This window comes from Cyanistes caeruleus, chromosome 7 (assembly GCF_971803275.1).
Source record: "Cyanistes caeruleus chromosome 7, bCyaCae1.hap1.1, whole genome shotgun sequence".
NCBI lineage: Eukaryota > Metazoa > Chordata > Aves > Passeriformes > Paridae > Cyanistes > Cyanistes caeruleus.
The window spans coordinates 11,521,551-11,535,122 of NC_141707.1; the positions used below are offsets into that span (position 1 = coordinate 11,521,551).

Consider the following 13,572-nt stretch of genomic DNA (forward strand, 5'->3'; position numbering starts at 1 on the left):
CTGCCCTAATCTGATGTTGCTGAAGGGCTGTTCCCTGTTAGCTGATGCTGAATGCAAACATTCTTGTGGTCCCAATACAAATACACCCCGTAATGCCGCATTTTACTTTTGTAATTCACCAGAGCTGTTTCTTGTTAAGTGCTCAAGGAATCCGGCACACGTGTGTAATGTTCAGTGCCCACGGAAATTTAAGAGATGTTGCACAAGGCTTCAAATAACAGCTCTTGCTTGGTAGGTAAGATGAGAGAAACATTAGCTAACTCAAAAGGTCTGAATGATAAACTTTTTCAGTTTGGAAAATACTGATTTGTTCAGTAGGACCGCGAGAAAGAAAGGAATTCAGAAGCTATTCAGACACTGGCAAAACCAAAGGGAAAGATAGTCAGAGGAAGCATTTTAGTTCTCTGAATGCTTTTACTGATGTTGCAATATCTATTAACATTCCAATCCTGCAATCTGTCCATCACATTCCTCAAGTCCATCTTCTTGCAGGACAAAGTGGTGGGCTGCAGCATGGACCTGTTTTCTGCATGTGCCTTTCCACAGGGCATGGATGTGTCAGAGCAACAACTGGGAGCAGTCACAGCTGGGAAGGAGGGTGCAGGTGTTCCTGGCAGACCGTGGCCAGGCAGCAGATGGGAGGGGTCTGGAGGGAAAGCAAGGGTTTCCTCTGGATGATCTCAACGTTTTTTCACACATGCTGATGTCGGGAAATGCAGCTCTGAGTGAAAAGGGCATTGTAACAGTTCAGCTGCAGTCTGCTTGGGTTTGCCTGGAGAGCCAGCACAGGGTGTTTCCAATGAACTTGCACCTTTGGGGCATCAGTCAGAGGCTGGTGAGTCACAAGGTTTGCTGGGCAGCAGAACAGGATGAATTTAAATCCTGCCTCTTGCTAAATTAGTGCTTAGGCTTGTCATGAGCAGCAGCAGGAGATGATGGTTGCGGCCCCTCTTGGTTTTGTTTTGTTCGAGTAATGACATTGTATCCCTGGCTGCTTTTTGCAGTGGCCTGTCAGTGTCCCCACTCTGTGTGGGCTGATGATTGCTCCTGGACAGAGAAAACTGGGAAGGGGTGGGCAGGCATAATTACAGCCTGACAGGGGCTCAGGATCAGACCTGGCACATGAAATCAGTTTGAACTCCACTACTGAATTACTGATGTTGCACATTCTCCCTGTTAAGACTTATAAAAGAAAAATCTACAGTGGTTGCCGTGAAACCAATGGCTTGGTGTTTTTTAAATTATTTTTTCTAAATTTTTTAAAATTTTGTTTTTAATTTTTAAATTATCAGAGCTTGAAGCATACATGAGTACATCCGTGTCTGTTTTGATAGTAGGGAAATTGTCCTCTTGCTACAATGCCTGGAAAGAAAAAAACAAGCCACCTCTGCAGACAGTGATAGTTCCAGAGCACCAAACTCTTTAAGAGTGACCTAAGGACTGCACAGCTGTAGGAAGCTGCTGACAATTGTTGCTGTTCTGCTGTTGGAGGGTGATGTGGAAAACCTTGGACAATTCCGTACCGTGCTGTATGCCAATAACAGGGCATTACTTCATTTCCCCCGTAGAGAATGTGTGCATTTAAATGTGCAAGGCTTTGGGGGTTTTGCCTATTCTCTGCATTCTCTTCTATTTATAGCTGTCATTAACCCTTGTTTCAGAATGGCCAGTGATAGGGTTGCTGTGGCTGTGGGACACTGTGGTTTTTAATTTGCCGTCCTTGTGCCCAAAAGGGGCAAGAGGGTTTTAGATTCAACTGGCCTGGCTGGATGGCAATCCCAGGCACTGCAAGCAGTGGATACAACAGTCTGTATTTTAAAAGGCTCTGTGTGGCGTGGGAGTTTGTGGATAAAAGCATTTTAAAGACATAGCCTGCCCAGCACTTCTCCTCCCAAGCATGTTGTCCAACATAAAACAGATCAAACTGTGAAGGATTACTGAATAGGCGTTTAAATTATTTTTTTCCTGAGTATTGAAACACGTTGCAAATGTTCTCACTCCATTGAATTAAGGCTTAGATATAAGACCAAAGGGAGGAAGAACAGATTTGACAACTGCCTACAGAAAAAGGAGGTGTTTTGAAGTGCTGCTGATCTTTCCTTTAGGGACAAGAGGGTAAATTTAGGAGAAGCCTAAAGTGGTAAATGGGTATGGATGAGACCAAGGAATGTTGAAGGAAGAATCTGATCCTCCTGATTCCTTGGGCAGTGGGAGCAGGTTCTGGTCCCATCCTTCTCATAGATCTGGTTCTTGAAAATGGTTCTTGAGAATCATTCATCTTTTTAAAGGTATACAAATACAGCTAAAGTAGAAGCCACTTGCTTTTATGTAGTGCTCTCCAAACTGTGGTGAGCACGCTGTCAGCATGGGAATGGGAATGCTGATGGGAAATATTAACAGCTGCAAGGCATCTGAGTATATGGTAAATACTTGGACATGGATTTGGATTGAGTTTCTGGGTTTTTTCTGATGTTTAGCCATGTAATGTTGCAAGGGTTTGATTTTTTTTTTCCTGTGTAGTGTGCTGATTTTTGACATTTTTTATAAAGCTACTTCTAAAATTAGCATTTGGTATTTTGAAAGTGCTATATATTGATCATCTACTGTATTCTTCTAGTAGATTAATTTCAGTTATTAAGTCCTATTTAATTGATTACTCTATGTTTAAACATGGTTGTTTTCTCTTAGCAGTGTTTTTTTCCTCCATTTTTTACCTCAGATAGACAACCAAATTTTCCCACAGGCTGGATTTTCCTTTGTTAGCTAAACCAGAGCAGGGATTATGATTGGATTCCACCAAAGCAAAGGCTAACAATGCTCGTATGGCAGAATAATCTTGAATCGTATGTAAGTGCAGGAGGTGATCTTTGATGAATTGTTGCAAAGGCTAGACTATTGAAAATGGCTTTGAGCAATCAGTGTTAAATAATTTGTCTCAGCCTGTTCAATTTTTTCACCAAAACTAGGGTTTCTAGTATTTTCTAACTCACAAGTTAATGAAAAATATTTCAGTCATGGAATGCTGTAAATTTTTGTGGAAAAGAACAAGCTGAAAATTTGCCTTTGACCATAAAATTGAACTTTTCCAATATATTTATAAGTCAATATATGTATACAACGCTTTGATCCAGCTTATAAAAGTATAGTGTCTTCCTATCCCTCTTCTGCAAAACATGCCACTTTGGGAATACATGGATGTTTTTGATAGGTTTGGCTGCTCTTGCTCTCAAAATTCCCAAGCAGTGATGCATGAAGTGTGGTAGGTGGTATGTAATTTCACAATGGTAAATGAGGTATTGTACTTAGAACTTAAATTCTAGGTTTAAATTGCCCTTTTTAGAATTTTTGTGTTGCCTTTTTTAATATATTTGGCCACAAACCCATTATTTAATAAGTTCCATACTTTAGAAAGGCTTTATTTTTTCAGCCTTCAAACATTATTTGAGCATTAGTTGATGTATGGGAAGTAATTAGGTCACTGAAACAAGATTGGTAGTTTAAAGAATTTGTCTTAATAGGATGCAGAAGTTGAAGTGATACCTCTGAAAAGATTCTACAAATGTTTAAAATTTTTTTGGTGATTCAGAGAGGTGAACTTTTAAGAATGAAAGTCTCTTTCTCTACAAAAATATTTGTCCAGTGTTTCTGTTTAAAATAAATGCGCTTTTGTTTGTTTAGCAGAGTTGACTCAGCTTTGGTTGGTTACCATAGTTCAGCACTGTTTTTGCATTTCCATGTGAATTTCTAGTAATTCCCAGGCTTGGTTCAGGTTTTGGGGATCTTTTTGTATCGCTTTGTTAGCTGCCTGTGGAGCTGTGCTTCTCTTCGTTGAATTTGGAAAAACATCAAGCCAGTCTTAAGTCTTGATCTGAAATCCCTCAAACGTCACTCACTGATGAAAAACATCAAATAAATTTTTGTAAAGTAGGCAGAAGGGAGAGGTAAAAGGCTTTGCTTGTTTTAAATTAGTCATCTGATGGAGAGGTACCACGGCAAGGTAGCACTGATTACATAAGTAGTAGCTGCTCAATGGCATTTTGGGAAACAAGGAAAAGTATTTAGAACTAAAATGTGCAGCAGTGGTAGGCGGGACCAAGGACAGCCTGATAGCATTCTGTAGCTGGGAGGTGACAGCTGACTGGTGAAGTTGAGCTGTGCTTTGTGTAGCTGTGCAGTAGCTGGTCCTTGGTTTGTGTGGTCAGCAAAGACGTTCTCTCACCTCTGGTTCCTGGCTCTATTTGCCGGCTGCCGCTGCGAGTCTGTCCAGTTTTCAGCCTCCTCACGAAAGCTGAAAGCAGTAACTGTGTGCCCAGAGTTCTTGAGGAGCTCAGTAATCTCCAGCGTTTGAATTGGAGGGACAAAAGGCTGGGAGGATCAAATAAGTGCCAAGTTTTAGCCTGACCTTGGCTTCTTTGTCTAAATGACTTCCTTTATCAGACTTGCTTACTTCGTTTTGTTTGATCCTGATCCCCTGTTCAAGCCCAGCTTCTGGCTTTTGCCACTTTGGTTATATTGATTCAGTGTCTCCAGTTGTCAGCTGGATTGTTGCTGCCCCATGAAAATATTCTCTCAAGCAACAAAATTACAGGTAAATGAAGAAATTTGGTAGCTTCATGTAGCCAATACCAGCACTGTACTGGAATACAGGCACTTCAGAGCCCAGGGTTCATGAACTAAGATCAAATACTGTGTTTTTTGTCTCTGAGTGGGTTCAACAAGTTGGTTTCCATTTCAGTATTAATGGAGTTGAAAAAATGCAAGTAAAGGTGAAAAAGAAATTGAGATTAGGGTTATTGACAAATTTAAACCCTAGTTTGGAGATCCTGATGAGGCTTTTGATAAAACACAGACTTGCATGCACTCAAACATTGTGTTGAAGTTATCCAAATACTCTGGTTGGGATGCCCACTGGAATCTTCGTTCCTGTTTCTAGGAGTTTCATGTATAGTGGACCAGAAGGCATTGTTGACTATTTTAAGTTAAATTTCAGAATCATGTGGACTACCTGGATAGATGCAATGACTGAGAATGTTCCTTGAAAACACAATTTTAATGTGGTGTTCTTTTAACTTTTATTCCTGAAGTAGTGTTACGAGATAATGCCTGTGAATAATTCTAAAAACCTTGGGCTAACCTTTGGTGTTTGTTATAATCTTGTTTATTTTGTTTTTCCCAGGACAAAATGGCCAAAATGGAGGTCAAGACATCGCTTTTAGACGACATGATAGGGGTGGGAGATATGGTTCTCCTAGAGCCACTTAATGAAGATTCCTTCATCAATAACCTGAAGAAGCGCTTTGATCACAATGAGGTTTATGTGAGTATATGTTAAGTAATAACATCCTATGGGGAGCTGTGCTGTCATTCTTAAGATATGTGTTTATTTTTAAGGATACACACAGACTCAGTGCCTGAACATTATCTATTGTATTAGGGATGTTTTAAACCTTACTTGTGCTGTAGTCTTTCCTGTACTGCATTCTTTGCATTTGATCTTTCCCATCTGGGATATTTTTCCTTTTTTCTTTTTTCCCATTGCACGACATGGGGGACCTCTGATTATCATAAAGAACAGTTCCAGAACTGCTGCTGACAGTAACTTTGATGCTCCTGTTGTTAGAGGGCATTGCAGTTATAAATAATTCAGTTACAGGGGAGGCACTTTCAGGATGTTTCTGCTGAAGCAGAAACAATGCATGCTTGGAATATGCTAAGGGTAACTTAAATATTGTCTACTATCTTTGATTTGCAAAAAGGTTGTGTTTATTAAATGGTTGGATTTTAAACTAAATACAGTGAGCTTGGATATATGTGGAAGCAATCCAAGTCTTCAGGCATATTAATCTCTGAGTGATGATCAGTAGGAGAGATGTTGTGAACTGGCAGTTGAAACACAGGCAGGGAATGAAGAGGCAAATGGTGATTCCAGTTAAACCTTTCATTTCCTGCTTCATCTCTTTGTTCCACTTTTGCTAAAATGTGCACGGTATTGTATCTGTTATACTGCTTAGGCTGTGTGAATTTAATGGTTTGTAGAGATTTTCCAAGGCTGCTGGCAAGCCTAAATATTTAAGCCAAAGTATATCTATGATCTGCAAGCAATCGTGTCTGCAGCTTACTAAAATCAAATAGGTGTTCTGTACTTAATTATAATTTAGCATTCTATTTTTCATTCTTGCTAAGCATTTGAACCATCATGGTTTCATTAAACAGAAAGGAGAAGGTATGGGAGGATCTGTGCTATTTTTGTTTGCTTCTTCTGTCTCTTAGTTATAGTCTGTGCTTTTGTACCTCTGCTATCTATTGTCTGCCACATCTCAAACAATTTTCTCGTTCATCCATGCTTGCTCCCTTTTCTGGAGACATTATGTAGGTAACACACTGTTGCTCCTAACTGCTATTGTATCATCTCCATCAATTTGTTCCTTCAGGTTGTACTGACAAATTAAACAATAAAATTAGTTTAAGAAAAGGCTCTCAGTATCCATGAAAACCTTGTTGAAGATGAAACCTAAACAATGTATATTTGTGGAAACATTTCTTCCTCAATGGTTAAAAAAGTTAACTCTTTTGTTTTTTGTTGTTGTTTTTAAACTTCTGTTATACCTTTGAGCGTTACATTTGCAAATCTTTGTGTCTTAAATTTTTCTCGTTCCTTGAAGATGGGTTCTGTTCCCTATGGATAACCCTTGGATGTTGATAGAGGCAAGTAGATATCAGACTTCTCTTTTCTGCTCTTTCATCTTGCTTCTGGTAAATCCGACATTGTCAACAATTGCAGTGGCTGCCTCTTCTGAGATTCAGGGTTTTTTTTTCCAGTCAGTGGCTTGTATACTTAACATGATCCACATAAATTTTAGGGTTAATATTCTATTCCTGATGCCTACAGTAACAGTGGGTGATACTGAATCACCTCATTCCATTTAACTTAAGAAAATATAAAGAGAAAGAAAAGGAAAGAGAGCTATTTGCCTGGAGATTAAAGGAGGCAGTAGCACCCAGCCCAATCTTTGGGTCATACTTGAAAGTTTTATTTAAAGCATTAAGGATGCAAACCTGTTGTGTGAGGGCACCCTGGACTGTGCAGCTTCTTATGAAGGATTGCCATAAATCTTATGGGAGTGGATTTCTCAAGGGGGCTTTTTGGTTTCTTTTTTTTTTTTTTCTTCCTGTCAACTACATCTTTCTGCTTAATTCAGACTGGATAGTTTTTTCTGGAAAGAAAATGGGATGTTTTAATGGCAAATGAGTGTTTTGTTTTGTAATTGTCTGCTGCTCTGAGCTAGCTGGCAATGTGTGTTCAAACACACAGTTCTTTGAGATGGTGACAGAGAAGTTTGTATTTCTACCAGTTTCTGATTATGCTGCACCTGATGGGCAATGAAATTGTCTGTATTATGTGCTTTGGTAGTTGATACCAGGTGGCACATTACCCTAGCAATGTAGGATCCTTTGGCTTGCAGGTGGGAAAACCTGTTTTTTCAAGGTCTTACAAGCTCTGTGTGTGAATCCACAGTATGAAGGCCAAATGTTGCAGATCTTTGCAAGTATTAGAACTTTCACTACATACAGTGGTGGAGAAAAAGAGATGTTCATGCCTGTGCCACATGCTGCTACCAAGAATGCAAGGCACTTATCTTGTGATTATTTACCAAACCACTTGAGGAATATTGTCTTCTCTCCATATCAGCCGAGTTTTGCTGTCTTGCAAATTTTCACGCCTCTGTTGCATATTTTAGAAAACTTGTAAAACAGTAACAGTTGGAATAGTGCTCACTGTAACAACCATGTTAATTTTCAAGTACAAGCTCTTCTCTACCTTCTCCTTGTTGCCACCACTCATGGCAGCTACACTTTGCATTTCTGGTTTTAGACTCTGATGAGGACAATGGAGCCTCTGTTACACCTGGAAGTAGGGCTTGTTTTACCATGTAAAATCTGTAGTTTGCATCCTGGGGAAACAAAATTGGGCTATTCAAGAGCTGCTGCTGGTGCTTAACCAAGACTGCAGATTTCTGCTGCTCCAACAAGCTACACAGAGAAATTGGCCTCTCAGGATCCTTTCAGAGGGCAGTAGGAATGGATTTGTCCTTCAGTGGCTCAGCTGTGGGCTTAAGTTCAGCCCTCATGTCAGTGTTCCACTGCAGGCATTGCCAGAAGCTGTGTCCAAGTTTAAAGAACGAAGTCAAACTGCAGCAAACCAGGCTTACCCAACATGGTTTTCTAAACTGTTTCCTGCAGACTGAAGGCTCTGTCTGTGCTGCATATGTTAGTTTTAAAAGGGAGTTGCAGTTGTATCCTTCAGAAGGGTTTGTTGTGAGGAATGAGACCTGTAACGTGGATAGCTTTGAATAGGCTGTGAGGTTGGCCAGATGCTGTGCGGTCGTGTCAGCCAGTCTTGGTGTAGGTAAACGCACAGAGGGCACCCAGTAGAGAGATGAGCACAAGCTCTTCAGTAAATCCTGTTGTGACAGGGTGAGGAATATTGGTTTTAAGCTCAAAGAGTGTAGATTTAGACTAGATAATAAGCAAGATTATTTTTGTTTTTATGATGTGGATAGTAAAACATAGTAACAGGCTGTCCAGGGAGATGCCCCATCCCTGGAAACATTCAAGGTCACCATGGAGATGGACTCTGAGCAACCTGATTTAGTTGAGCTAGATGTCCCTGCTCACTGCAGAGGGGGTTGGACTACAGACCTTTAAATATTCATTCCAACCCAAACTCTTCTGTGATTCTATGAAATGTGAGAGTCAGATTGAGCCATCAGTGAACAATGCCAAATCTCTGCCCTCCCCACAGCCAAAGATGACAAGATAGTTGGGCTCATTCCACTAGAAGATTTTTTGCCTTTTCTAGTCTCTTTCACAGTTGTTATGTTTGATGTTGGAGATCTCAGTGCCAGCTCCATTTGCCCCTTTGAAACTCTAGATCTACTCCATAAGAGCTCCCTTTACAAAAGCATTTAGATCTGCAGCCTCTGATGCTCCTTTTGTATCATCCCAGGCACGTTTGCTGTAAACCCTTCAAAAACATTGGCAAAGTTTCATGCCATGGTACAAACAGGTCAATGAGTTCCCTTCTAAGAGGAGGGAACAGACTGTGGCTTCATTGACCTGTTGTTCAATTTTATGTGTATTTGGTGGAAAGTTTAATAGACTTGGGTGTTGTGTTACATACTAGAGTGCAAAGCTGGAGGCTGTGCCTATAAAAATAAGCATGAAGGCTGGTGGAGCTGGAGTTAAGCCAAATATTCTACTAAAGACCATCAGATTCTGCAGTAATCTCATGCTGAGTGGCTTTGTGCAGGGGGAAGGGTTTGTTGGGGTAACACGCATGTGTTAATTGGAAATGGGAATCTTAGAGTTTAGTCATGTCTGGAAATGTCTGAGGTATGTCTGACCATGAAAAATCTCATTAGAAAGCTGTAATTGTTTATTATATTGTTTTTGCAACTCTTAAACTTTACATTGATAAAATTTGCATTGCTGTTCCACAAAAGTTCTTTTCTGTAACTGTTGGTAACAAAAGCCCGTGGGAGTCTTTCGTTAACTTTACGAAGTAAAATGTGGCTCATGGGCAATGCATTAGCACATAGGAAAGAATCCACAATGTTGATTATTTGAAGGTTTCAGGGAGCAGTTTGTGTGGTTAAAATGTGTGACCTGCAGACCGCATGGAAAACTTTAAATACATTCATAAAGTTCAGTTTGTGTGTGATTGATGAATTTTTGACTTGTTCTGTTGAACTCTCTCTCTTAAGGTTTTTTTTGTTGTTTTTTTTTTTTAAGTTGGCTGAAATGTGCTCACCCAATCCAGTTCAGCAATTACTTTTCCTTTGCAGTTTGGCATGCTGACAAATGTGAGGGGGCATATGCATTTACAGTGACTCATGAATGGTAGAGATTTTGGATAAAATATAGTATTTGTATTGGTCTGATACTTATTTTTATGTTGTTGGGTTTGTTGGTTTGTGAGATATGTGTAAGTGTCAAGGGAGGTGTGAGGAGTCTGGAGGGGGATGGAGCTGTGTAGGCTCACAGGAGTCAGACTTTAGAGGTCAGATATGGCTTTATTCTGCTGCCCTGCACATTTTTCCCCACAGTTATGTTGTTTCTTGAAGTCTTCCCAAATTTGCAGAGGTCAACATTTTGTTCCTTACAAGAAAATGTTTGTTTGCTTTTTGTTCTTACAACAAAACAGAATCTTTCTCTGATGTCAGCGTTAAATTTGTATTTTCTGGTACGTGGAGTTTGTGGGCTGCTTTGGGCAGCAGCAGTCTTATGTTACTGAACATTTGTTGTTTTATCACTGAAACATTAAATATTTGGCATTCCAGGGTAATAACTCTGTTTTATCTGTTTGAGGTACCATCCTTGTGGCTGCCTTCTGCTGGCATGGCTGTTGTGGTGTGCTTTTTTCATAGACTGAACTGTTTCCTCTTGATCTCAATTGTTTTAATATGCTTTAATATTTTAGGGTTAGACTTTTTTTTTTTTAACCTGCCTTTACTCCACTCTGTGTCTGTCTATACTATTGATTCATCCCATTTGCAGCTATCTTAGATTGTTTAGTACTTCACTGAATTGCTGTCAAGCACAGTGGCTTTGTTCCTGCTGTACTTGTACCTGGTATTCCAGATGCTACATTTGCAAGAACAGGGTAGGGAACTGAATTATGTGAATGAGACCAATTGTCCTGGTCTGCATCAGCCTTGTGTGACCATCCTGTTGATGCTGTGAAGAAGAGAGACTTTTGGTATTAGAAAACACAAATGCAGCTTACTGGGAAGTTCTGTGTTGTAGTAATAGCTAAGTGACTGTTGAAGTTCAATTTTATTCTCAGTTTCATTTCCTTCTGATGCCAGCATGATCATGTTCACCTTCAGAATGTTGTTGTTGAGGCCAGGTGGGGTCGTTTGTTGGGTTTTGACAAGGGTTGCTATACCCTGTGGTTTTTGGGTACATCCTATCTGCGTGTGTGCTGGCTGGTAGCATTACTGTGCTTTGCAGGAGTCTTTCCTCCTGCCACGTCTGACCCTGCTCTCTTGTACTTTCATGTGTTTACTTGTGTTTATCCAGCGAGTCGAGCCTGGGCTGCTGACCTTCCTCTGGGAGTTTGAGGAGTGGCAGGTGTGGTGGCTGACCAGTTTCTTAAAGGCAGGAGGGTTTGAGAGCTGGATCGGAGCAGCCATCCATCCGCCTGTGATGGGAGCCCAGGGGACCTGAGTTTCCTCCCATCTCCTTCTCTTCCTCCCTTGGGGAATGCCTGTGTCAATTTGAGCAATTTTCCCATCACTGCCTCAACAGTTTTGCCCTTTGAGGGAAGCTACTGAGTTGTAGTAATAATATTGTTGCAGCTGCCGCAGGCTAGGACCTTGAAGCCTGCTGCTTCTTCATATGTGAAGAAAGGCTTGTGTGCCCAAGGCACATCTTTTGCTGTGATAGCTTGTGGCCTAAGTATTCTGCCTCCCTGCAAATCTTGCTTTGCTTTGTTATCTGGATAAAAATCCTGTGGGTCCTCTGGCCCTCCACATCAGCCTGCTCCGGCAAAACAAACTGTATAACTTGCCCAGAGTCAGGAGTAAAGATTTTCACAGCAGGTTGGCTGCTTTCTACCTTGAAGTGCTTTGTGGGAGGAGAGTTATTTATCTCAAGGCAGTGCTTTGTTTCCTTTCCTTTTTGTACAGCTCCCACGGTTCTGAGCCTCGTGTTTGAGGCACTGTTTGTAGGGCTCCATGCAGTATTTGCATAAAGGAGTAACAAAACAGTAATAAGGATCAGAGAAAACTGAATGCATTTGGTGGGCTGTGTGTAGGGGTCTCCTCCCCTACACACTTTTATTTTTGCCTCTGATGTGATACTTTGAAAAAAGAGAGGAAAAAGTGTAGGAAATGCCTCCAGTGGTAGTGTTAGCTTTGCCTCAAAACACTGTATATTTCTTCACTAAGGTGATGATGTCATTTGGGGCATTTATTGATGGTTTCTGTGCATTATATGAAACCAAAACACTAAAGGAAGATTAATGGAAGATAGACGAATGAAAAGTAGAAGCAAGAGTGTCCAAGGACTGTAAAAATGTGGATTTCACCCTGAAGAGAATAGGGTAGCCTTGGCTGCAACATCACAGAAGGTTCCCCTTCTCTCCCCTCACATTTCACTCATACAGAAATAATGGAACATTTTGGAATGAATGCTCTCACTTAATGTTTTCACCAGTGGTTTCTTGGCACAAACAAATCCAATCTACAGCTACTGTTTGCTTGTGAAAACAAGTCTTTCTCTTTTGAAAGGTGGGCAAGCACTGATTTTCGGGGGTGTTTGAACACAGTCTTGAAAATTCCTCATGTCACCTTCGGGTCGACTTCTTCATTGCTTATTTTCAGGTTTTACCAATATTTGTATCCTGTGTAGGAACTCTTTCTGTTTGTATAAATCATCCCAATGTAGCCAGAGAGGAGACCAGCAGAGAGGATTAGTCTGTTTCATTAATAACAACACTCAAGTCCATCATAACGATATTGAGGTTGGCAGCAATGTTCCCTGAGCAGGGCAGAGATTTCTGTGCCCTCAAGAAGCTCAGAAGAGAAACTCAATAATCTGTGCTTATGCATCCACTTCACGTACTCGCTCCGACTTGCAGTGTGGGTGTCTTTCCCTGGCAAACGATCTGCTCTTACTTCAGGGCTTGGATCTCAAACAGGCTGCAGTGTGGTTAAGGGCTTGGTCCTGGCCAGTGTGGGCTGCCCACAGCTTGTCCAGGCTGCTGCTGCTTGCACGGTGGCTTGCAGGATCAAGCCCATATTGAAGAATATTTTAGTAGTGTGGTTATTCTTTTTGACTTAGGTTGCCTGTGTTGTGATTGTTTGCTCTGGGATACAGATATAGGCTTCTGCCTTTGTGTGACCTCTTTGAGCTTTCTTTCTTGAGTCATTATATCAGCCATTAATGTACTTTGTACAGGACTATTATTTTGTCTCCTCAGTTTCTTATTTTCCTTGATAGTTTTTCCCTTCTCATCACTTCAGGACCTCATCCACTGCTCTTCTGGGTAGTTTTTTTTTACAGCCTTTACTGTCCTGTCCAGGTTTTACAGGGCTGCCTGTCCTGGTTAATAAATGCATTGAGCACATAGAGTAGCTTACCAGCACTGGGGTTTTTTCTCTTACAACATACAGACTTTGTCCACTATACTTCTGGTACTAAAATGCTGTTTCTGGGAAGGTGGGCTTGAGCAAGAGGAGAATAGTCTGTGTTTGTTCAGAAATCCAGTGATATATTTCTCTGCTCAAGCTCCCAGCTCACTGAAGCACAAGCAGTGTTAGCTCAGCATTGCCTCAGCCTGAAGTACAGCTGCTCAGCTTGGATCACAGGTAGAGTTTATTTTGTATGTGCCGCTGTGAAGCCGTGCTGGCAAACCCTGGAGTGTTACAGGATGAAATCCATGTCTGTTTGTTTGTTTGTCTTTTTCAAGTACCCAGCCCATCCCTCTCCACCAAGCAATGCAAACACCTCCACTGACATACACAGGAATACAGTAAATCAAAGCCCCAGAAACATCAATGGGCTCAG

General features: G+C 41.0%; 1 protein-coding gene across 38 annotated transcripts in view; it reads left to right on the forward strand.

The window, feature by feature from the left end:
- MYO1B (myosin IB) overlaps window positions 1–13,572 on the forward strand; it is a 136,381-nt gene that overhangs the window by 41,375 nt on the left and 81,434 nt on the right. For 27 of the 38 annotated variants that reach the window (XM_086898478.1, XM_086898473.1, XM_086898479.1 and 24 more), the window contains one exon: window positions 5,177–5,317. In XM_086898478.1, the coding sequence (XP_086754604.1) occupies window positions 5,183–5,317 (135 nt within the window). In that variant the 5' untranslated portion in view covers window positions 5,177–5,182. Of the gene's footprint in view, window positions 1–110; window positions 269–313; window positions 836–5,176; window positions 5,318–13,572 lie in introns of those variants that run through there. The other 11 variants (XM_086898505.1, XM_086898474.1, XM_086898497.1 and 8 more) reach the window with 5 other exon arrangements.